The sequence below is a fragment of the Mauremys mutica genome, chromosome 10 (assembly GCF_020497125.1).
Source record: "Mauremys mutica isolate MM-2020 ecotype Southern chromosome 10, ASM2049712v1, whole genome shotgun sequence".
NCBI classification, from domain to species: Eukaryota; Metazoa; Chordata; order Testudines; family Geoemydidae; genus Mauremys; species Mauremys mutica.
The window spans coordinates 12,238,855-12,264,207 of NC_059081.1; the positions used below are offsets into that span (position 1 = coordinate 12,238,855).

The 25,353-nt window shown below is 45.0% G+C and overlaps 1 protein-coding gene across 1 annotated transcript in view; it reads left to right on the forward strand.

Annotated features, from left to right (window-relative positions):
* KALRN (kalirin RhoGEF kinase) overlaps positions 1–24,548 on the forward strand; it is a 743,024-nt gene extending 718,476 nt beyond the window's left edge. The window contains exons 19-27 of the mRNA XM_045032062.1: positions 2,320–2,347; positions 3,415–3,586; positions 4,775–4,896; positions 6,592–6,723; positions 13,114–13,278; positions 16,720–16,798; positions 18,215–18,415; positions 19,482–19,620; positions 23,069–24,548. Of these exons, the coding sequence (XP_044887997.1) occupies positions 2,320–2,347; positions 3,415–3,586; positions 4,775–4,896; positions 6,592–6,723; positions 13,114–13,278; positions 16,720–16,798; positions 18,215–18,415; positions 19,482–19,620; positions 23,069–23,614 (1,584 nt within the window). The 3' untranslated portion in view covers positions 23,615–24,548. The remainder of the gene's footprint in view (positions 1–2,319; positions 2,348–3,414; positions 3,587–4,774; positions 4,897–6,591; positions 6,724–13,113; positions 13,279–16,719; positions 16,799–18,214; positions 18,416–19,481; positions 19,621–23,068) is intronic.
* Positions 24,549–25,353: the final 805 nt, after the last annotated feature.

Here is a 25,353-nt window from a genome sequence, read left to right on the forward strand (position 1 = left end):
ACAGGAACATTCGGAATGTTTCCTTTGCTTTTCTGCCTGTTTCTTTCTTAACTGTGTGAAGACAAAGCACTTGAATTTCAATGAGCAGCTGTTCACATCTGATCCCAATTGCATGTTTTAGAGTGTCCACGTCATCCACTAATGGTGGTTACAGTCAGAAGGGATGATACAGTTCTCCAATATCTTGGAGAGAGTAATAATTTTTATGCAGAATATATTTGAGATCCATTATTATTTACATAGTCTCTCACATTAAAGTCAATACTAGGTTTGAAAAAAAAATCCTAAAAGACTTCTTGGATAAAGAAAATGGTTTAATTCTTTATAAGCTTCCGAGAAGAAAAAGATGGGATCTCCATTCTTCCCAAAATCTCAGGATGTCAAGAAGATGTCCCCTCTGTACAGAATTCTAGTTGGTTAGGTGCATTATTAGGAAATGTATTGGGGGCTTTGCTCCCGAGTATCAATTACTGATCATTTCTAGAGTAGTAGATGTATAGTACTGGCTTGTATGGATCAATGATCTCCTCCATTATGATAAATCTTGGATTCCTATCAGATCTACCATGAAAGACCAAATTCTGGCCAATGCTAGGAAGTCAGGTAACCCACATCCCAAATGGAAATATATATGCAGCAAAACTTGTCGGTATGTGTCCCTATTTTGCCTGAGGCCAGGCCTGAGCATGGTCCCCTCCTACATTCTCCTTTTGCTAAGAAAAGAAGATAATGCATGAAGAGCTCTGACGTATAAGCTGCAGAAGTGGGTGTATACGTACCTGGAGGCCATCTCCATTTCCCTCTTGCCACTTGCAGTTACACCTTTCCATGGTGAAAATTGAAGGAGGCCTGACGGAGGCCACACCTTCTGGAGGAGGCACAGGCACACAACCAACTTCCCTCAGGTGTCTCTGCTGCAACCTGAAGGTTTGCTGGCGTGCATGGATGAGCAGCAGCAGAATTTAGCCCAAAGGTTGAAACCTTCCAGTGCTATATGAATGTTCTAGCACTTTTCTCCCTCTGTGCTATTTGCTATGGAAAGGTATTTGTAAGCCAAACATGTTGAATTAATCTCTTTGCTTTTAAAAGGTTACCTTTAAACATTACTGCTTCTGTTCTTGAGGCCTGAATGGTCCCAGGATGGCAATGGATAGACTCCATCAGCATCACTAGGCTTTGAATCAGACCTTCAATGCACTGATATCTCCCAGACTGGCACCTAGATAAATGCATGTAAATATGTTTAAGTAGAGAAAAAGGATATTGGAGTGTATAAGGTGCTGGTACAGTGTTTTACTGGTCTGAATTTGGCTCACAAAGCAACAGTGGGTTAATGAACCTCCCCTAAACAAGTGCCAATAAAATTTTCTTACCACTCTTCACCATCATGTATTTTGTTTATGCCAAACTATAGAGAGAGATTTATAGATGTAGCATTGTAAAAATTTATTGGTATTGGTTTCGTATCCATCCACCTTTTAAAATGTAAGATCAAGTTGCCTCAATTACCATGTGTGGGTCATTGAATGATAAATCATTTCTGATTTTGACTGCATTCCATCATTATATAAAAGCTCACAAATGGCACGACTAGGTGCAAATAATTTAGAAAGTTGAGATTCCCAGAAATCCAGTGAGATGAGGCAAGATTTTACAGCCATAACAGGCCACGAGATATTAGACCTTAATGCTGTCATTAGACTGGAATCTGTCAGCCTTGGGGCTTGAACCGTTGTAACAGAAAGTGAGGGCAAAGAAGTAAGTATTTCTCTGACATGTTTTCCCCCCACCCTTTTTACTGAAGCATTTCAGAGGTTAAAAGGTGTCTCAGCAGAGATGGGTTAGTGGACAGAGTGCAGGTGAGATGGTCAAAGGTACATGATAAATGCATTTGATCACATGGCTATGCAATTAATCACATGGTGGAACAATATATCACGTGGTTGCAGAAAGAAAGAAATTAATAGCATGAGCATCACATATGTGATAAAAATAAACTATAGTCTACAGCCTTCAGAGAGTTAGATTGTCTGTGCTGCAATTAACACTGAAAAGGGGTATGCTTTATCAAATTTTTAATAACTGTTACTTTAATTTGCCTTTTTAACTATATACTAGCCATTTAGAACTCGCTTATAGACGCTTGCTGGGATGTTCGTTGTTAGAGATTCCTCTCACGCTCTCTGATCAGGCGCGCGCGCTCTCTCTCTCTCCTCTCTGAATTTCATGTCCATTTTTTCACTTTACCTTGCAGAAGAAAGGTGCCACTTCTTTATTGTCCAAAAAAATGAAATGTTTCTATTTCTTCTATTTTTTCAGATAATGAACCCAAATTTCATTCAAGAAGGTGAGTGAAAGTCAGCTGCACGCTGCAATGTTTTCCTACCATGCCAGCTACCAGGATCAACCCACGTGAAACAGAACTTCACAGGGTTTGATCATAGTGACTCGCACTAGGGCAGGTCCCACACTGGCATGCTGCCTGAGTAATCTTGGCTAGATTCCAGGGTAATCAGCATGAGGAGGATTCCTTCTGGCCCTAGTGCCTCCCACCCACAACCAAAGGATCACCAGACCTGCACTTCCCCCAAATACCGTTTTCACAACAAAAGTCAGACTTTCTGTGAAATACCCAGTGCCTGAGCATTAGCATCTTAAGGGTGGTGGGACAGCCCTGCCAAAGAGGCAGGGTGAAGCTGTATTGGCCCAGGAAGAGCACCAGGAGATTGTGCCTCAGGCCAGTGCAGTCTTTCCCGTGGCTGCTTAGTGTGAACAGGAAGGAGCAGGAGCTCGCTCTGCTCCATCTATTACGATGGTACGGAGCGCCACTGTAACCCCCACACCTCCTGGGTGTGGTGCTCTGTCCCATGTCCTGGCACCGAAACCACTTAGAAAGAGAAGATGAGTCTGCGCTACAGCCTGAGCCTCATGCAGTAGAGGCTCCTGCACTAAGCTCCAGAGGTCCCAGATTCTCCATCTCCCCCCGTGTGCCAGCGCTATTCAGCAGGCTGCAGGGGACACAGCCCACTTCCTCCCCACCCATTTTCCAGTGATTTTGCTTCCCAGGTGGAGAAAAGAAACGAGCAGTCTCTGCACTTTCCAGAGCAAAGGGACTGCTAGTGTGAGAGGGCCTTGCACGTTGGGCTTTTTGCAGGGCTTCTACCCCAGCATAGCCGTGCAAGAGCCATCACAGTCTGGCTCTTAGTGAAGTTGCAGTTTCAGTAATTTTCCTTCCAGCCTCCTGTATCCTCGGCACTTGGTACAAAGGTTTTAAAGGCATCATTCAGGCATGTGATCCTGTATAAAAACCCACTGTGATTGGTAGGATGAAATGCTTGTATTCAAATATCGGGTCTGGATGGGGGCACATTTCTTCTGCTTGGCTAAAAGGATTTGTGTGTGTGTTTGCTCCAGTGGCTCCAGAGTTTCTTGTGCCATTAGTGGATATCACCTGTTTGCTTGGTGACACAGTGATGCTTCAGTGCAAAGTCTGTGGACGGCCAAAGCCCAGCATAACCTGGAAGGGACCGGATCAAAATATTCTCAACAATGAGAACAGCACAGCCACTTATACAGTTTCATCCTGGTAAGTTCATGCATTGGAGACTCAAAGTATTCAGGCTTGTTGGTAGTTTCCTTCCCATCAAACGAGGTGACTGCACCAGTCAGACTGCAAGACCCATTAAAGATATGGTTATCTGGGCCAGCCTGGCATGCTGCACATTATGTATGCCAGCTAGGGGGGAATCAACGTTTGGGACTCGGGTGAAGTCTGCAGCTCCCCAACCTGGGAATATGCTTTGCCTCTGGGATGAGGCAGTGTCTTGTGTGGCTCTCTAGGGACCTCCTCCAGCTGCTCCAAGAAGAGCATTGATGGTCTCTAGGGGAAGTCATAGCTGACAGTGATTGGACAGAAAGACAGGCCCTCATGATGCTGGATGTCCCAAAAGCCCCACGTGGGGAGGGGAAAGATCTTTTCCAGATCGCTTTGCAATCAGCTTTGGGCAAACCTTGCCGGCTCTGGAGTTTGAGTGCAGTTCAGAGAAGCAGCCTGAGTTCAGATGCTCATCTACAGCTTATCTGAACCACTCAAGAGGACCAAATGAAAGTGGAAATCTCAGAGGAACAAGCTCTCAAATGATTTTCAGCACTTCTGCTTCTGGTGCAGATGTAACCTGGGAATGCAGAGTCGGGTGAGAATGAAAAATAAGCAATAAAAAAGAAGGTACTGTGCCCATTCATCGAAACATGCTGCTGGGTCGAGATCCCCTGGAGACCATCAGGTTTTCATGGCTGCCCTTGCTCTATCTTGCCCTGCTTGCACTTACTCAGCAGATTGATTCCCTGGGGTGTTTAGAGGGATGATATTCCCATACAGGTGAGGTGTTTACATCAGTGGTTCCCTGTTTTCCTTCAGAACGGGGGATCCATCTAGTCTTGTTGCTTTGATTCTTTTTTCCCCCAACATCCCTCTCCCCACCCCTCCACTGCCAAACACCTGCCTGACGGATATGGGCCAAATTCAGACCTCCTGCATTCTGGTGCAAATCCCCTAGACTCAATGGAGCAATGTCACAGGTCTGAATTTGGCCCGATAGAACTAAAAATACCCTTAGTATGTATTTCTCCTTAGGGCTTTGCATTCACATCCTTTATCTGTGCCCATTGTACCCTCTCCGACATTGTCATCATTCCAATACGCTACGAGAGAGGCCTGTGTAAGTATTCGCTAGTAAAGCAGCATTTTAAAATGTGCCGTTTCTGACACCTGTAGTGATTCTGGGGAAATCACCCTGAAGATCTGTAACCTGATGCCGCAGGACAGTGGTATTTACACCTGTGTGGCGACAAATGAACATGGAACAGCCTCGACCTCCGCTACAGTCAAAGTGCAAGGTATTGGATTTTTGCCTTATCTTTTTGTGCTTCTGAAACGTAAGGCAGCAATGGCTTTGCTGAGCCTCTTTGTGGAGGCTGGGAGCACTTCCAAATATCCACCCTCCAAACAAGTAGGCAAGGAGCTGTTGTTGCAAGTGAATGACAAACAAGGGGGCCAAATCATGGAGCCTTTACTCAACCTCTCTTCCCACACATGTCAGAAGGAGCAGCTGATGCTTCGCTCTCGTTTTAGGTGCCTTAACTTTAAGGGCCATGTTTTAAAATGTTGGCCTAACATGCATCCTAACCCATCCAAACTGAGACTGCTGCTTCCCATAACCACAGCACCCTGTGGGCCCAGACTGGGCCCCGATGCAGAACCCAAGTGTGATTTGCATAAAGGCTTTCAGTGAGAGTAAGCAGGAAATGGAGTCCTCTCCAAGCTGCAGATCATCAGCCTAGATGTTGTTGCCTACAGACGTGGCAGGAAGCTTTGGCCAGGGGAGCCTGCAGCTAAGCAAGGGGGCGGGAAGTTTATTGGTGGTGAATTTGGGGCTTTGCACCCCTTTGAAGGGAGGGGGCAAGGACTTGGCCCTTAGAAAACACTTTGTGGGAGCTCATCTTTGAGGAATGATGAAGGATCCCTGGAATTGTAATGAGTCCCAGTGGGGAGCTGATTGTTGGTGACCTCCAGCTCCAACAAAGCGTATTTTAGAAATTCAAATGCGAGATGCCTGCGGCATTGGAGGCAACGCAGCTGTAATGAAAGTATAACTGATGGGGTGTGGAGGTGCGAGTATCGTGAACGTTTAGGAAGTCAATTTGTTTGTTCTCACAGTGGGCCCCATTGGTTTGATTTGTCAGTAAATTTACTGGTAAAGTAAGTGGGTAAATGAGCTGCTACCGTATTCCGGACAGGGCTTAGCTACATGCATAGCAATTGGTGATTGACTCCTAAGTGCTACAGTAATTCAAATAAGTATTAATAATAATAATTCCACCCCGTGTGCCTTGTCTGTCACCTTCTGCAGTGTCAGCCGTTCAGAGGTCACTACTCTGTGTGCCCACCACACCAACGGCCCAATCCCAAGTTCAGTGAAATCACTGGACATTTTTTTAACTTCAGTGGGTTTGGATCAGGCCCTGAGGTTGCAGCAGAAACCAGTAGCAATGGGCTAAGGACACCAATGCACCTGCGTTTACCATAGTTAGAATAAACGAATCCAAATTGCCATGTGACTGAGTGAAAATTCCCACCCCACCCCACCCCCGCTGTTCTCCAAGGTCAAAGGTAGAAAGGTGATGATATTGCCATGCCATCCTCAGCAATGCTCAAATATACCGTGGCTGCACTTGCCTTCCTTTGTTCCTCAAATATTACTAGAGAGAGAGGGCACCCCGGCTTCAGAGCAAAGCTGAGCACCAGCTGAGAGCAAGAAGAAACTCCCACCCACGCTATAGTGTTGAGTAAGCACATTATGGTCTAGAGGACATTGGCCTTCCTCTAAAACCTTTCAGTATAGACTCCTGTGGGAAACAGGCTACCTGACTGGATGGACCAGTTCTGATATAACAATTCCTGTGATCTCTCCAACCGCTGCCCAGACAACGCTCATATCCACAATAGGCCGTGGAAAGGCTCTTTTTTTTAATATGCTCTAAGCACTAAAGTACAAACAATAAGTGATGTGATGCTGGTTTCTCTTTTTCAAGGTGTTCCAGCAGCCCCAAACCGTCCCATTGCTCAGGAAAGAAGCTGCACTTCAGTGATCCTTCGCTGGCTGCCCCCATCCAGTACTGGCAATTGCACCATTTCAGGCTACACCGTAGAGTACAGAGAAGAAGGTAGGGAAACATTAGCCTTTACAGCAGGGGTGCCATTTAGGGGGCACAGGGAGGCCTGGTGTCCCCTGAGCTTCAGACAGAAGGTGTGCTCCCAGGCAGAGCTCTTACGGAACGTCTACTCTGGCAGAGTTACAATGCCGCTCAGAGCGCGCTGGAAGGAAACCGTTGTTGTGTGTTCACACTGTCAGCTGCCTGCACAATAGCGTGTTCACACTTGCACAGTATTCGCAGTGATGCACTCTGGGCAGCTATCCCACAGAACATCTCTTCCTCTTCTGTCGCTAAGAGTTGTGGGAAGGCGGAGGGGATCGCGGGGCATCCTGGGTCCTGTCCCAATGCCCCGTGATGCATTGCTTTGCATTCGAGAAACCCCTGTGCTTCCGTGCACATTTGGCACCATCTTCCCATGGTTTGTGTACTGTGTGCTCTGCCTCTTCGAGCTGCAGGAATGGATCCTGAACTGTTGACTAGTATGCTGCTCACTCTGACTAACCCATCATGAGTGGCAGTGGAGTTATTCCTTAAACTACAAAAGCAAGAGGAATGCAACATGGATCTCGCCACACATAGTAGCTATGACATGAAATTTTGGCATTCATGGAGGTGCTGACTACAATGGAATGGCGCTTTTGGGCTTGGGAAACAACCACTGAGTGGTGGGATCACATCGTCATGCACGTCTGGGATGACAAGCAGTCAGGGCTGGTGCAAGGATGTTGCACGCCCTAGGCGAAACTTCCACCTTGTCGTCCCCCCCGGCGCCCCCGCCCTGAGGCACCTCCTCCTACCCCAGTTCACCCCTGCTCTGCGCACAAGCACGAGCACCCCGAGCACGCCGTCGCTGCTTCACTTCTCCCACCTCCCAGGCTTGCGGCACCAATCAGCTTAGGCGCCGCAAGCCTGGTAGGCGAGAGAAGTGAAGCAGCCATGGAATGCTCAGGGAGGAGGTGGGGCAGAGGTGAGCTGGGGCGGGGAGTTCCCCTGCGTATTGCCCCCCCCTTACTTGCTGCAAGTGGCCCTCCCCGCGCTCCCCTGCCCCAGCTTCCTCCACCTAAATGCTGGCAGCAACCGGGGTGGCTGAATATCCGGCCACCGCAGTCGCTGCCGAAAAAAATGGCGCCCCCTAAATCCTAACGGTCTCCTAAGTGGTTGCACCGGCCCTGCAAGCAGTGGCTGCAGAACTTTCGGATGAGGAAAGCCACATTCATGAAACTGTGTGATGAGTTTGCCGCAGCCCTGCAGTGCAAGGACACGAGAATGAGAGCTGCCCCGCCGTTGGAGAAGCGCATGGCAATTGCACTGTGGAAGCTGGCTACTCCAGCCTGCTTGGAGTGGGAAAGTCGAACGTTGGACTCATGTTGATGGAAGTGTGCAGGTCCATTAATCGCATCCTGCTATGGAACACCGTGACCCTGGGCAACGTGTGTGACATTGTGGATGGCGTTGCACAAATGGGCTTTCTTAACTACGGAGGGGCGATAGATGGCATTCATGTTCAAATTCTGGCACCAGACCATCTAGCCACTGTACATTAATTGCAAGGAGTATTTCTCAGTGGTTCTCAAGGCGCTTGTGGATCATCGTGGGCGTTTCACAGACATTAATGCAGGCTGGTCTGGAAAGGTGCATGACACACGCATCTTTCAGAGCACTGGGCTGTTCAGGAAGCTGCAAGGCGGGACTTTCTTCCCAGACCAGATCACTGTAGGGGAAGTCGAAATGTCCATTGTGATCCTGGGAGACCCCCATCTACCCCTTAATACCATGACTTATGAAGCCATACACGGGGCAATTGACAGCAGCAAAGAGCGGTTCAACAACAGGCTGAGCAAGTGCAGAATGACTGTTCAGTGTGCTTTTGGCCGTTTGAAGGCGCACTGGCACTGCCTATATGGGAAGCTGGGCCTGGCCAATGATATTTCTGTGCTTATAGCCGTGTGCTGTACGTTTCATAATATTTGTGAAAGGAAGGGTGAAAGCTTCACTTTGAGCTGTCTGAGTCTTCCCATTCAAGTGGATGAAATTTGGACAGTTTCCAGGACTGTTTCCTTAATATTTTCATACTTGAAGTATCTGTCTGTGAGATGTTCATGATGGATGATGCAATGAAGAGGGAGAAACTTCGAAAACTTGGGATCGCTTTTCAAAAGTCCATCCGTTGCAACACTGACAAGTTTATCCAGCAGTGCATTGCCATTTGTCAATGCTTTGTCAAATGCATTCTTTATGTCAACACCGCGGTCTATTTCTTTCACCACCACTAAAGTCCAACGTTTCTTCTTTCACAACTACATCCGCAGAAACACAGTTTGAAGATGTCCTTGTCATCCATTAAATTAATGTAGGGTTAACACTTGAATCTAAAAAGATTCAGTTGTGACTTATGAACAGTAAACACAGCCAGTAGTGTGCAGCATGCAAACAGATCACAGCACAGTGCTATGGTGACGCAATTTCCTGTTCTAATGAGCATGTGCTGCTGAAGCCCCCAGCAGCGGTGCTCCTCCCTCAGGGCTGAAGCCCAGCAGCAGCGCCCCTCCGCCTGCAGGGCTGAAACCCTAAGCACTGGCTTGCCGCCTCCTCCGGGGCTGAAGACCCCAGCAGTGGTGCCCCTCCTGCAGGGCTGAAGCCCAGCCTTGCCGCCCCCTCGCAGGGTTGAAGCCAAGGGCACCAGCTCACCCCCATGGGCCGGAAGCCCCAAGTTTTGACTCATTCCCCAGCAGGGCTGAAGCCCTGAGCCATGGCTCCCTGCTACGGGGCTGAAGCCATGAGTGCCGGCTCGCCCCACTGCGGGGAGAAGCCCTGACCTTCGGTGCCCCCCACGGGGCTGGAGTCGCCAGCACCAGCTCTTCCCTCCCCCCGCCCCCCCCCGGCGCAGGATGAAGCCCCAAGCTCTGCAAGCCACATGTAGCTCATGAGCCACAGTTTGGCCACACCTGTCATAGGCCATTAAATTTCACCCAGCTACTCCTGCATTAAGCCCAGTAACCTGGGTTTGGCTACAGCAAAGGCATCCAGTCTTGATTTGAAGTCTTTTTTCTTATATTGTCACTGTATCAGACAGGCTCTTCTGATGGCCTCTTACTGTGGATACATTAAACTGCTTGTGGTTTTGATCCAAATAATTTTGTTGTTTTCTGCATTCCAATAACATCCCGCTTCCTGTCTTCCTTCCATCCAGCACTGAATTTCAACCATCCACCCACCTTTCTCAACTCCAACACTCCCCCCCCCCGCCCCCGCGCAAAAATAAATAATTAAATGCACTGCCATCCCTGCGGGCCTAGCAAATGCATTATGCCAAGGTCATACAAAATGATTCACATTCCTATTTACCTTCTGCCCACAAAAGCACAATGTTCACTGGGTGGAATGCCTTGCCTTAGGCATGTGGCCTCTGTTTTGTTTTGTTTTTTCCCTCTTCATCACTCTACAACAAAAATGTAAGAAGCAATTTGAATTTAATTGTCTAAATCCCGTCACTTAATGAATGATCTACTAGCTACTTTAACCCTCATCGCATCGATTTCACTGGCACATCTGACAAAGAACATTAACAACACTAATTGTTGCCTTAACTCTTGCATTAACAACAGTAACCAAAACATTTTAAAAAGCAGTTGTTCTTTGAGTGTTCCTCCACTGCTACTCAGCTTCACAAGGATCACTGACTCTTCCCTGCCTGTCTCTGCGATGTAAGCGAACCTCACAGATAGTCATGTTCATGTACTTTATGCAAAGCAAATACTTTATGGTAAGAACTTAAGGTTAAATAGTCAGTCTTATACACAAAGATTCAGCCTCCTGTCTCTAATTTGTATAAAAATACTCCATGCTTATGCATCTTGCTCTTCTCTTTCCATGTGAATGCCCAATACTACTGTGACCTACCGTTAATGGGTGTCACGCAGCTCACATGCCCCCAGATCAAAACATACCCCAGGCTGTTCTCCAGGCCCGGAGGTTGAAGATTTGTGATATGGAGTCATGCCATCTTCAGTGAATCCGGATTGTAACATGGCTGCCTTTGCCTCCTTCCCAGACGCGATTACTACCACTGGTCCAGTTTTCTTCATTCTTCTTCCCCACATTTGGCACATTGCAAATGGGTCTTCCTCCACTGCATCCCAGAATCCTTTGTGCTGGTTTCCATTGTTTTTCAAACAAGACACCAAGGCCCATGGCTCTTCACAGGAAGGGCTCCAGGAATGGTTCCCCTGGGTTTCCAGGCATTCATAGAAGACCCAGTTGCAAGTGACTGAACCAATCTGCATCAGCACAGGTGAAGAGAGACTGAGTGGGGCTCAAAGTTATTTGTGATAACCAGAGGCCCCTCTTTAATAATAAATAAATAAATAATAACCCCAAAAATCTCAACTACAGAATCTCCTTTTCTGCTGATTCCTTTGGTATTTCACCCAGTTATTCCACTGTGATTTCCAGATATGTCTGGATATTTTTTTCATGGGATGTATTTTGGTCTCGTTGTCCATGAATTTTATTCCTGGAAGGCTCCATATTTAGCAAAACTCATTATGTACGCCACAGACATGTTCTGAGAATCCTGTCAACTTGTTCTTCTTCTAGGTCCTTCAAGAATCCTATCTAAAGCCCAGCTCCCTCTTGCCAGTGTAAATAATGCATCATAGAATTTCTCCCACTGCACTTCACTGTAATCAAAGAGAAAAAATCATCAAGTCAACATCACATTTCTTTACCTGATTTCACACTCACTGAAACCTTGTGCCCAGGCCGGTGCACATCAATGTAAGCCTGGTGAGAGACAACCTCAAATGTTGTGCACTTTTCTGGGGGCTTCACAGCCAGAAAGATGTTGGCAAACTGAAGGGAGTTCAGAGAATAACAAAAATGGCAGAGGTTGCAGGGATTGACTTAAAGGAAAGAGTAAAAGTGTTACGTAGCTGCAGCTTGGTTAAACAATAACTAGAGAGAAGATGTGTTTGGAGAGAGAAAAATTGTCCCAGGGTGGTCCGAGGAGATATTCCCAAAGAATAATGGGATGAAATTATGAGAAGAGAGGTTTAGGATGCGTTATCAGGAAACTCAACAAGGAGTACTTGTGGCATCTTACAGACTAATACATTTATTTGGGCATAAGCTTTCGTGGGCTAAAACCCACTTCATCAGATGCATGGAAAATATAGTAGCAGGTATAAATACACAGCACATGAAAAGATGGGAGTTGCCCTACCAAGTGGGAGGTCAGTGCTAACAAGCCAATTCAGTTAAGGTGGGCTATTCTCAACAGTTGACAATAAGGGGTGAATACCAAGGGAGGAAAAATCATTTTTGTAGTGTTACCGAGGCCAATGTAATAAAGGTGGCCCATTTCAAACAGTTCACAAGAAGATGTGAGTATCAGCAGGGGGAAATTAGTTTTTGTAGTGACCCATCTACTCCCAGTCTTTATTCAGGCCTAATTTGATGGTGTCCAGTTGCAAATTAATTCCAGTTCTGCAGTTTCTCGTTGGAGTCTGAAGTTTTTTTGTTGAAGAATTGCCCGTTTTAAGTCTTTTATTGAGATTGAAGTGTTCTCCTACTGGTTTTTGAATGTTATAATTCTTGATGTCTGATTTGTGTCCATTTATTCTTTTGTATAGAGACTGTCCGGTTTGGCCAATGTACATGGCAGAGGGGTATTGCTGGCACATGATGGCATATTCCACACATATACCAATGTAATAAATTTGTTAGTCTCTAAGGTGCCACTCCTTGATGTTTTTGCTGATACAGACTAACACGGCTACCACTCTGAAACCTATCAGGAAACTGTCATCTACTAAACAATGGAATAGTCTCCTGTGGGATGTGGTGGAAGCCCCATCACAAGGGAAGCCTGATTCTCCTCTCCATTACACCAGTATAACGCCAGGGGGAGGCCACATGCCTAATGCAAGTTAGAACCCCTTAGATCACCCTAAACAACGGAATTAAAGCAGCTCAAAACCAGTGTATTGGAGTGGAGCATTAGGCCCATCAAAACTTGTCTTGAGCAAATCACTCAAAAGTGTATCATAGCAAACAATCCTGTGTATTTTCAGTTCAATGGTCAAAATTAATTACATAATAATAGAAGCTTCTTTATTTCTACCTTTTAAAAAAAAACATGGATTTTACCTGCTTCAATATAAACAGCCGTGTGTGTGTGTGTGTGTGTGTGTGTGTGTGTGTGTGTGAGAGAGAGAATTCTCTTACTGAGTATGCTTCATTCACACATTGATTTCTTTATGAATTGGCCTTATCATTCTGCTATATAACCTGTAAACAGTGATGGCTAAGAACTGGTATTCTTTAAGAACTAGTATTCTACTTTTGAGCTAAATCAAACTGTATTTTCTTCAGCTGGCTTTTTCTCTCCGTAAAATTCAGGAGCCCAGGTCTGGCAGCAGTCAGTTGCCTCCACTTTGGATACCTATCTCGTCATTGAAGATCTCACTCCAGGCTGTCGATATCAGTTCAGAGTCAGCGCCAGCAATCCCTGGGGAATTAGTTTACCTAGTGAGCCCTCAGAATTTGTGAGCCTCCCTGAGTATGGTGAGTACTTTGTGAAAAGGAAAAGGCCAGCTGACGGATGAGAAGGAGAAGGTAGTGCTTATAAGGAGAATTGTTTTTTGATTGGTCAACATTACATTTCCATTCTAGAGCTGAGATTCAGGTGATGAATATCAGAGAAAGCTAGATACTTCCTCAGAGCAGTCCTAAATGTTACTAGCCTCACCAAGCCTTAGCATCAACTCAACTCCTTTCTCTCTAAAAGGAAAAGGCATTTGGATAACTGAGTATCTGATGGATCCCAGAAAACTCGCCATTCCTCCACCCCGCCATAAGAGGATTCCTCCATATCCCCCCATGCCAGGGGATGTATGCCCCATTCCTCTCTTACCTGCCCCAGCCTCGCATGCCACCGGCTCTGTCTGGAAAGTAGATCATTTGAGAAATATAAACAAGTTGAATGAAGGGCTTTGCAGACCCAGCCAATAATCCTTTACACTTCTGTAAGGCATTTCATCTGAGGCTTTCAAATCAGTTTACAAATATTAATCCCCCACCACACACTCCTGAGTTGTGGATAAGGCAGGATTACTAACCTCATTTTACAGATAAGGAAACGTGGGTGCTCTTGGTTTAAAACGTATGAATGTATTTCATCAAGTCATAAAACCCTTTTAAATGGAGAGGGAGGATGGACTTGTGGTCAAGGTCCGGTGTGACCTTGGACAAGTCACTTGATCCTCAGTGCCTCAGTGCCCATCTGTAAAATAGGGATAATACTTTCCATCTCCCACACTCTGCCTGGCCTATTTAAACCATAAACTCTTTGGAGCGAGGTCTGACTCTTACTACGTGCAATGCCTAGCACCATGGAGCTCCGGGCTTGGTTGGTGGGTCTAGGCACTAACTGTAATATAAATAATAATTTGTTTTATATTGTAAGAAATAGTAGAACTTATCTTACAATGGCATTAGAAGTCTCTGCTTTTCCTTGCACTTAAATGAAAGCTGTATTATTTGACTCCTACTCTACCCCAGGAGCCTGTCAATACAGGCAGGATTTGAGGCTGACCCTGCACTCCCTGGCGATCAGATCCTCACCCCACTCTGGAAAAAGGCCAGAGTGGCAAAAAGGGGCTCCAGAAGCCTATGATCTGGCAGTGGGGAGAATTTTGGTGCAGGCACTGTGGAAAACAGCTTCAAGTCTGTCCTTTAGGGACTCCCTCACAAGCCGCAGCACAGGGGGCAGGGATGGAGATGGGAGGGTACGTCAGGCACAGGGCTACAGCACTGAGATTCTGGGCAGTTTCACGGCTGTTCTTAGAATATGCCTACACTGCAGCTGGGAGCTAATCTCCTAGCCTGGGTAGACAGACTCGCGCTAGTGTGGCTAGAGTTAGCACACTAGAAATAGCCGAGTGGGCTCTGCTACTCAGGTTGGAGCTCAGGCTCTCAACCCTGAAAACATCCACTCAATGTGCAGCGGCAGTCAAAAATGTTGGGAATCATTAGGAAGGGGATAGATAAGACAGAAAATATCATATTGCCTCTATATCAATCCATGGTACGCCCACATCTGGAATACTGCATGCAGATGTAGTCACCCCATCTCAAAAAAGATATATTGGAATTGGAAAAGGTACAGAAAAGGGTAACAAAAATGATTAGGGGATATGGAATGGCTTCCATATGAGGAGAGATTAATAAGACTGGGACTCTTCAGCTTGGAAAAGAGACGACTAAGAAAGGATATGATAGTGGTCTAAAAATCATGACTGATGTGGGGAAAGTAAATAAGGGGGGAAGTGCTAGTTACTCTTTCTCATAACACAAGAACTAGGGGTCACCAAATGAAATTAATAGGGAGCAGGTTTAAACCAAACAAAGTATTTCTTCATGCAATGCACAGTCAACCTGTGGAACTCTTTGCCACAGGATGTTGTGAAGGCCAAGACTATAACAGGGTTTGAAAAAGAACTAGGTAAGTTCATGGAGGATAGATCCATCAATAGCTATTAGCCAGGATGGGCAGGACTGGTGCCCCTAGCTTCTGTTTGCCAGAAGCTGGGAATGGGCGACAGGGGATGGATCACTTGATGATTGCCTGTTTTGTTCATTCCCTCTGGGGCACCTGGCACTGGCCACTGTTGGAAGACAAGATACTGGGCTAGATGGACCATTGGTCTGACCTAGTATGACAGCTCTTATGTTCTTCAAGCTTTGAGAGCCTGCACTCCAGCCCAACCCGCAACATCTGCACTGCTATTTTTAGTGCACTAGCTCAAACCCCGTGAACATACAGCTAAGGGTAGCATAAAATCCCTCCTTTACCTGTACAGGATTAAGAAACTCAAATATAACCTGGTTGGCACCTGACCAAAAGGACCAATGAGGGGAGAAGATACTTTCAAATCTGTGGGGGAAGGTTTTTGTTTTGTGTCTCTCTGTGTTCTTTCTGGGTCAGCGAGGAATCAGGGCAGGGAAAATACATCTCCCAAAGCCATACCTGACTAAACATCTAAGATTACAAATTGTAAGTAATAGGAAGGAAATGCGTTAGATTATCTTTTGTTTTAGCTTGTGAATTGTCCCTATGCTAAGAGGGAGGTTTATTCCTGTTTTTTTGTAACTTTAAAGTTTTGCCTAGAGGGGAATCCTCTGTGTTTTGAATCTTATTACCCTGTAAAATTACTTTTCCATCCTTTTACTTTTTTCTTTATAATAAAGTTCTGATTTTTAAAGAATCTGATGGGTTTTTAGGACACTAAAAACCAAAGGGTCTGGTCTGTGCTCACCTTGTTAACCTATTTGGTTGGTATATTATTCTCAAGCCTTCCCAGGAAGGGGGGTGAAGGGGCTTGGGGGGATATTTTAGGGAAACAGGAACTCCAAGTGGTCCTTTTCCTGAATTTTTGTCTAACTCACTTGGTGGTGGCAGCAGTACCCATCCAAGGACAAGGAAGGATTTGTGCCTTGGGGAAGTTTTTAACCTAAGCTGGTGGAATATAAGCTTAGGGGGGTCTTTCATGTGGGTCCCCACATCTGTACCCCAGAGTGCAGAGTGGGGAGGGAACCCTGACACCCCGTTAGAGTGAATCTGTCTACCTGGGCTGGGTGGCTCGCTCCCAGCTGCAGTGTAGATGTGCCCAGCGAGGCAACTATAACTTAGGCCCTACAGGCTGTCTTTGTTACAGTGAAGACTCCTGCAGCCACTGAAGCAGCCCAGAACTGGGAAGGCACAAAGGTAACTTCAAGTCATCTTAACTTCCTCTTCTCCTGGGCTGCACCTTTTAGAGGCACAGCGCGGAATCTCCCCCTGGCAATTTTGCCTAGGGAAGAGATATGGAAACTGACTCTTAATTGTTAATTTCTCCTTTAAGACACTTAAATTTTTAAATGCTGTATGAGAATTAGAACATGTTTTGTGTTACCTAGGAAACTTTTCTTAACCTGGATCTTTCTTGAATATGTTTTTCCCCAAAGATGCTGCCGCTGATGGTGCCACTATTTCATGGAAAGAAAACTTTGACTTTGCTTATATGGAATTGCATGAGATTGGAAGGTAATATTAGCATTGTAATAAAACACAAAAACAATCATGTGAAGCTTTCCCACCAGGAGAATGTCTAGGGTTCTTTTTAGAGCTACCAAGTAAATGCAACGGTTCTTTCTTACCTTTTTAAAAATGCCATTTCTTTCAGGCTGTTGTGCACATAAAATCAGTACAAAATATGTCACTTTCAAGATCAAGTTTAGAATATAGTCTGAAGTGTAATTCAGAAAGGAATGGCTGAATGTGAACTTCTAACCTATTAGCTGTGGAAATCTATATCCGTCATTGGAAGTTTTTGCTAGCATCTGCTCTCATTTCTCTAGTTTGACTTGGGCTTTTGACATCATGATAATCCAGCCAATCTTGATATACTTAACTCTCAGTGCCCTAATTCAGCAAAGTGCTTAAGCGTGTGCTTTAGCCCATCACTTAGCGTGACCAGACAGCACGTGTGAAAAATCGGGATGGGGGTGGGGAGTAATAGGAACCTATATAAGAAAAAGACCCAAAAATCAGGACTGTCCCTATAAAACCGGGACATCTGGTCACCCTACCATCACTACCCAACAAAGTAACTTTAATCGTGCACTTAAATAATCATGCATGTAAGTGCTTTGCTGAATAGAGATGATTTGTTGAACTAGAGCCCAAATGGGTAATGTGGAGCACTTTCTGTGAGGCCACCCCCGAGGGGCTGGCCAATATATAAAGATAAAGATTCTACTACTAGTGCTGTCTGAGAGATCTGCTTTGTCAAGTGGTGGAGACCAGTGTTTCTGGGGCTAATGGGTTAGGGTTCTATCGTGGCTCTGTAGGACAATGTGCAATTCATCTAGTACCTGTCTGTCTTCAATATACGGATTCTTTATCTACTGTACTTACTAGTTACAAGACAAGAGTATTTCACTTTGTTCCTCCACTGTGGAACAATTGTGCATGGCTTTGCACAAGTCTGACCTGCTCTGTATAAGTGACTCACTACCGCTTGTCCCTCAGAATCACTTGATCTCACATCTGAAATGACTAGGTGAAATTATTAAATATTGTTAATGAATGGGGGGGAGGTTCTTTTGGTTTTCTGAGAATGGTCGTTTTTATTAGAAAATTATTTTTTGTGCTTATTTGAAAGAAAAAGCAGCAGCTGCAAATTGAGCCCATGGGAGAGCATTCGACGACAGCACAATGACTGTACAAAGAGAAATGACACCATTTATCACCTCTTTTTGCTCATCCCAAAAAATCTAAACTCCCAGGATAGGGAATTTAGGTTCTTTGTAGGGAAATGTTATGAATAACTAGACAAACCTGATTCCTTGTAAAATATTAATGCGCTGACTCAAATAACGCTTTGAAAATCACTCTTATTGCACTGAAAAAAACAGACATGATTTATTCATGGATCGTCTTCATTATCATGTCTTCCAGGGGCCGATTCTCCACAGTAAAGAAATGTATTCACAAAGCCACCAGGAAGGACGTCGCTGTGAAATTCATTAGTAAAAAAATGAAAAAGAAAGAGCAGGCAGCACACGAAGCAGCTTTGTTACAGCACTTGCAGCATCCTCAGTACATAACTATCCACGATACCTATGAGTCGCCCACGTCTTATCTCTTAGTTTTAGAGCTGTAAGTACCTAGCAGGATCAGGACTTAAGTGAGGCTCTCCCATTGACTTCAGTGAGCCTAGGATTTCACCCGCTGCCCTTTTTTAGATCATAGTGCCATGTAGCACACCCGTTACACGCTGGATTTCTACTGTCTCTCATCTATGGATTAAAAGAATCATTGGGACAAGTTCATGTTTGATGTTACTCCACTGAAGGCAGTGGGATTACATCAGAGATTAATTTGGCCCCCTCTGTCTGTTTTTGATAATTGTGTTAAAATATATATCAGTCAAATCTCACCCAAATGCCTTTTTTTTTTTTAAGTGACAAATGCAGTGCAGCAAGCACTCATGCTCTATAAAGAAATGGTGGCTTTTGGAGACAAAATGTCTTAGTGGACAGAGCACTGGTTTAAGACTCCAGAGACCTGAGTTCTAGTCCTGGCTCTGTCACTATCCTGCTGGGTGACCTTAGGCAAGTCACTGGCCTCCCTGTGCCTCAGTTTTCCCAGCTGTCAAATGGGGATAATGATATTGGCCTTTGAAATCTAATTATTTTAAAAGTTTGATATTATTGATGCAAAATGCTACCTAGATAGAGAATGTCCCATGAAGTACATGTGGGCTATTTGTATATGTATATTTACACAGATAAATAGACCTGGGTGGACATTTTTCAGAGTGTACATTTTCAAAAGGAAAATATTTTCATTTGAAAATTTCAGTCCTTTTTTTACACCTTTATCCATCAGCTCTACAGATAAATAGACCGATCCCAGTAAATAAATGTATTTGTTTTCAGAGAAATTGCCACCATATGTTGAATTAGTCCTTGAGCAAATTATGATATCTTGAGGCTGCTTTAGATTTTCAAAGACTGTTGATAAGTTAATGGTTGAGGCATAATCATGCTACCGCTTTCATGGCCTGCCAGTGTCTTTAGATATCATTAGCTACATGCTGAGCCTTACATTTGAGCTTCCTCCATTTTTAGGCCATTGCAGTTATATTTTCAAATTTTAACCATTCCGGGAGGTTTCGTGTGATGAATTTTTTTTTCAAGCTGAGTTTTTGATTTGTTTCTAGTATGGATGATGGCCGTCTCTTGGATTATCTTATGAATCATGATGAACTGATGGAGGAAAAAGTAGCTTTCTACATAAGAGACACAATGGAAGCCTTACAGTATCTTCACAATTGCAGAGTGGCTCATTTAGATATAAAGGTAGGAAGAAAAGAGGATGAAGTTATTCATTGGTCAAGCTCTGACCCCAGAACGCTTAGGAGACACAGTCTGTGCCCTAATGAGTTTACAATCTAAGTAGACAAGCACTACAGTTCAGACCTATAAAGCACCAGGCGGCCAGCAGAAAGGCTGATCACCCTGGTGCGGGATTTCTTTCTTCCTTCCCTGTTTGATGGGTTTATACTGCTGGGCTTTGTGGAAGAGCCATGTTTTAAGGCGGGATTCGATTAGAGTGGATGCCTGGCACATGAGAAAAGTTGTTCTTGCAAAGAAGACAAAAGGAGGAGAAGGATGCAAAGGGAGAAGTTGGGCGGGAGGCGCAAAGTAGGGACTACGAAAAGAAAAGAGCAGAGAGGCAGACGAGCATAGCAGTGCAAAGCCTTGAAGGTCAGGGCACGGAGCTTAAACTTCAGTGGGATGGGAGAGGAGCCCAGCGGAGAGATTCAAGGAGGGGAGTGACTTGGTCAGAGGAAGAAGGATTTTCCCAACTGCATTTTGGAGAATTAATAATAATAACAACAGGAGATATACCAATCTTGTAGAACTGGAAGGGACCTTGAAAGGTCATTGAGTCCAGCCCCCTGCCTTCACTAGCAGGACCAAGTACTGATTTTTCCCCCAGATCCCTAAGTGGCCCCCTCAAGGATTGAACTCACAATCCTGGGTTTAGCATGCCAATGCTCAAACCACTGAGCTATCCCTGCCCCCCCCTAGACTTTTGAGGGAGGCTCGAAAGTCTATAGTGTCATTAACATGAATCAAACCTTGTTTTGTTAACACACGTGGCAGGAGGCAGCTATGCTGCCAGAGTCTGACAGATAATGTCCTGAATTCATTATTGTAATGTTCTTATTGGCATTCCAGTTCTTTTGACTGATTGATTATAACTAACACACAACACAGTGACTAGAATTTCATTGGGGATTGACACCAACCTGGGCTCAAGCTGCCCTGGGTAGCAGTTACAGTAGTATTGGTTGTTTGGGGATTTTTTTATATATATATATATATATATATATATATATATATATATATATATATATATATATATATATATATATATATATATATATATATATAAATATATATATATTATATATATATATATATATATATATAAAGTGCATGTGCAGACTTAAATGGCAATCAAAATAGACACCAAGGCGCCAACCTGCCCTCTTATATGAATTCCCTTTCCACTTAGTGACTTAATCCCTACTAGTAGACTCAGCTCCATGGAGGAGTCTCCTGGAATCTTTACCCCAGAAATGTGTTATTTCAGGTGGTACTTTGGTTCTTCCATTGCCCACGACCAAATCTTTTTTCCAAAATAACATATAAAAAGGCTAAGTCCCAATTGGCTAAGCTACCGAAAATGCTTTTCAATATGTATTTGTGTATTCTTTGCTGGACCTACAGGAGCTTTCAGGAAGTATAGAGGTGTTCCTGCAAATTACTTCAGTTACACTGAATCCTAAATTAGCAAGTTTATTAGACCATGGGCTAGTTTTCCAAAGCAAGTGGTGGAAGTCCCCATCATTTGTTCCCTTCAGTGCATCTCTGAAGGACTCAAGTATCAGAGGGGTAGCCGTGTTAGTCTGGATCTGTAAAAGCAGCAAAGAATCCTGTGGCACCTTATAGACTGAGGGCTTGGCTACACTTACAGTTTGCAGCGCTGGTAGTTTGCAGCGCTGGTCATCCAGCTGTGTAGGAGCAGCGCTGGTGTGTGGCCACACTCACAGCTACCAGCGCTGGTGTGTGGCCACATTTGCAGCATTTCCAGCGCTGTTGGGAGTGATGCATTATGGGCAGCTATCCCAGCATTCAAGTGGCCGCAACGTGCTTTTCAAAAGAGGGGGGTGGAGTGGGGTCTAGTGTGACAGGGAGCGGGGGGAAAGAGAGAGTGGATTTTTGGAGCCAACACTGTGTGTTAGCTTCCTGACTTGAAAAATCAGAACATTTTTCCGACCCCTTAGTCTTAACTCTTAATTGCAAACAGCATGTAGGCAACACGACTCCCCGCTGTTTCCCTGCCTGCCTCTCATTTGATTGTTTACAGCCAAGTACAGATGATCACAGCAAACAGGAGCTGTGTTTGTTTTTTAGATAGCAGCAGCAACGGAGGAGCTCCACAGAGCTCGTTCACAACAGGGAGGAGGATCTCATTTGATTGTTCACAGATTGATCACAGCAAACAGGAGCTGATAAGCAGCTCCGGTAGAAACGAAACGGAGCTCCTCCGGAGGTTCACAACAAAACAAAGAGAGGCTGCATAACAAAACAAAGGGAGTAATTTAGTTTAAAGCATTCTGGGATATCTCCTTATTCCCTGGAGGCCAATAAAAGCGCTGGTGTGTGTCCACACTTGATGAGCAGCGCTGGATCACCAGCGCTGCAATCGCTACACCCCAACCTGGCCAGGTGTACAGCCAGCGCTGCAGCCAGGGAGTTGCAGCGCTGGATGTGCCTTGCAGGTGTGGACAGTTACTAATTGCAGCGCTGGAAAGCCTCTACCAGCGCTGCAACTTGCAAGTGTAGCCAAGCCCTGACAGACGTTTTGCAGCATGAGCTTTCGTGGGTGAATACCCACTTCATCGGATGCAAGACAGCCCAGGTCTGCAGCAAGTGTAGGGAGAGAGCCATGAGAAATGCTGAAATAGCTACGAGCAGGAGGAAACCAGGAGAGGTTAGGACCAAAAATACCTGCACTCTAGTTTGGAAGACAAATAATTATATCCATATATAATTGCTCTAGGAAGATTTAATTTGGGAAAAATAAACTTCTCATGTCATAGAAACCAAGAGTCAAGTCCTGCTCCATTACACTGGTGTAAAACCAGAATAACTCCATTGACGCTAAAGGCGTTGATCTGCCTTTGCAGCTGTGTAAATAGGAGCTGAATTTGTTCCCAGGCATTCAGTGTCCTGACTGGTATTTCGCATCTCTCATTCAGTATGTTTTGATGAGCTAGTACACAGGGGTTCTCAACCTTTTTCTTTCTGATTCCCTCTGCCCCAAACATGCTATTAAAAACTCCATGGCCCACCTGTGCTACAATAACTGGTTTTCTGTGTATAAAAGCCAGGGCCGGCATTAAGGGGTAGCAAGCAGGGCAATTGCCCAGGGACCCATGCCACTGGGGGCACCATGAAGCTAAGTTGCTCAAGCTTCTGCTTCAGCCCCAGGTGGTGGGGCTCAGAGCCCCAGGCTTCAGCCCCATGCAGTGGAACTCTGGCTTTCTGCCCTAGGCCCCAGCAAATCTAACACTGGCCCTGCTTGGTGGACCCCCTGAAACCTGCTCATGGACCAGGGGGATCCCTGGACCCCTGGTTGAGAACCACTGGTGTCAACTTCTCTTAAAATGAAAGCGACATATTTCATTTACAAAACAATCCTACAATTTAATCTGTTTTAAAATTTCAACAGCCAGAAAATCTGCTCATTGACTTAAGGATCCCAGTGCCTCGTGTCAAGCTTATAGACCTGGAAGATGCAGTTCAGATCACGGGTCATTACCATGTTCATCAGCTGCTTGGAAACCCTGAGTTTGCAGCTCCTGAAGTTATCCAAGGTGCCCCTGTCTCACTGGGCACAGATATCTGGAGCATTGGGGTCCTCACCTATGTCATGTTAAGTGGCGTCTCTCCATTCCTGGATGAAAGCAAAGAGGAGACATGTATAAACGTGTGCAGAGTGGATTTCAGCTTCCCTCATGAGTATTTCTGTGATGTGAGTCATGCAGCCAGAGACTTCATCAATGTTATCCTCCAGGAAGACTTCAGGAGGAGGCCAACAGCAGCCACTTGTTTACAGCATCCTTGGCTGCAGCCTCACAATGGCAGCTATTCCAAAATCCCACTGGATACCTCCCGTCTGGCTTGCTTCATTGAGCGCCGCAGACACCAGTATGATGTGCATCCAGTTCCCAACGTCAAGAGCTTCATAATGAGCAGGATGAACCCGGGAACGTGATGCAACGTAGTCCTGTGATGTACACAGCTGGGCCTGAGGCAAGGCATATAGTATGAACAGACACAAGGTGGAATCTGTCTGTATATAAGTCTGTATTAAGTATTACATACATTTCATGTGGTTTCCCAAACTGAGGGATGTAACTCATGCTAGTGGTTGCAGTATCTGTCCAGTTACTCAGAACCAAAGTTAATGTGGGTGCTGTTAAGTGGGCGTGCACACCCTCTTGACAAGGCTGTTCTTGGAAAGCAAGCAATCTTCTGGTTATAGTGAGGTCCATATTATAAGAGGGTGTTAAAAATGGGAACCAAAGTACTGTTGCCTTAGTTTTTTGAAAGGCAGCTTTAGAAGACAGCCTCGCGTTCTTGGCAGACTGATTTGGAAGAGAGTCGTGATTGGTGGAGTAAAACTAGGTTGACCCTAGGCAGTCGGCATTTACTGCAAAACTGTGTTGGATTCAGATTTTGCTGAAATCATTGCTAGCCAAGTGCCAGTTACAGGCAGGACTTTGCAAGCCCTTAATACACGACTCCCATCGACATCAACGGGGACTCAGCCTGCAGAGGGCATGCAGGATCAGGCCCTATTCATTGTAATATCCGCTTTTGTGGTTACCTGATTTAAATACAATGTGATTTCAGACACGCTCTTGTTACATGGTATTGCTTCCGCATACCTCTTCAGATGAGAATACCAGTGGGATTCCAGAGCTTTCTGCTACATCAAACCAACATGCAGTAACTTCTAGAGCTATGGTAAAGGCAGTGAATTCACTGTGGCAGAAAGCTGTTTTGACTAAGCACAATGAGACGCTGATGGTTTTTTAAAACATTTTATAAACATTGTACAGAAATCTTTTCCAAAACCTGTGCACTGAGAAAAGGCTATGTCTGATTTTTGCAGTATCTGTAAATTAGATGATGATGATTTTTTTCTATCAGGTTGTTCAATTTACGTACGTGTGTGTGTGTGTGTGTGTGTGTGTGTGCGCGCACACGCCTGTATATATTAAAAGGATCCTGTTCCATTTCTAGCTCTGAAATTGCTCGGCCCAAAGCTGGTCAAAGTGCAGTAAGAGTAGTGGGTTCATCTTTGTGCTCACAGCTTCAAAATGGGTTTCAGTGTTTAAAATTGGTTGCTTATTACACTTCCAGATTCATAAATCTCTCTCCATGCACTTTAAGGTCTCCATCACCAAAGCATCCATGAGACTATTTTTATGTCCTAGGCGATTCATTGGCTGGCCAAATCTTCCCCTTTTTAGCCGCAGAAGAGGCAACTCACCGCCTAGTGTTTTTTTTCCCCCCCTCCTGCTCCAATAGCTCGGGGACCCTACAAAGTGTAAGATCAGCCCTGTGTGGGGATGGATCTGCTAATCAGCAATGGAGTATATTTTTTCCAGGCACGTAGGTAAGTTCTGATTGCTATCTGGGTGTCTGGAGTAGGTAATACCACTGATGTTACCAAGCCAGGTAATAGTAAACCCTTCATTCATGGTGCTGGGATTTCTTGAGGCAAAGGGCTTGATTCAATAACCTGTGCTATCTAGTCGATCTTGAGAAATCACTTAGGGGCAGTAGCAAAATCCAGTATACAATCCTAGTGACTAGGCTGTGTCCTGGGAATATCCACAGGAGTTGGTTGAGGGGCAGAGAAGAATTTTCTCCACTGCCAGGTGATGTAGTCACTCTACAAGCGCTACAAAAACAGTAAACTGAATAATAATGGGGGATTTCAGC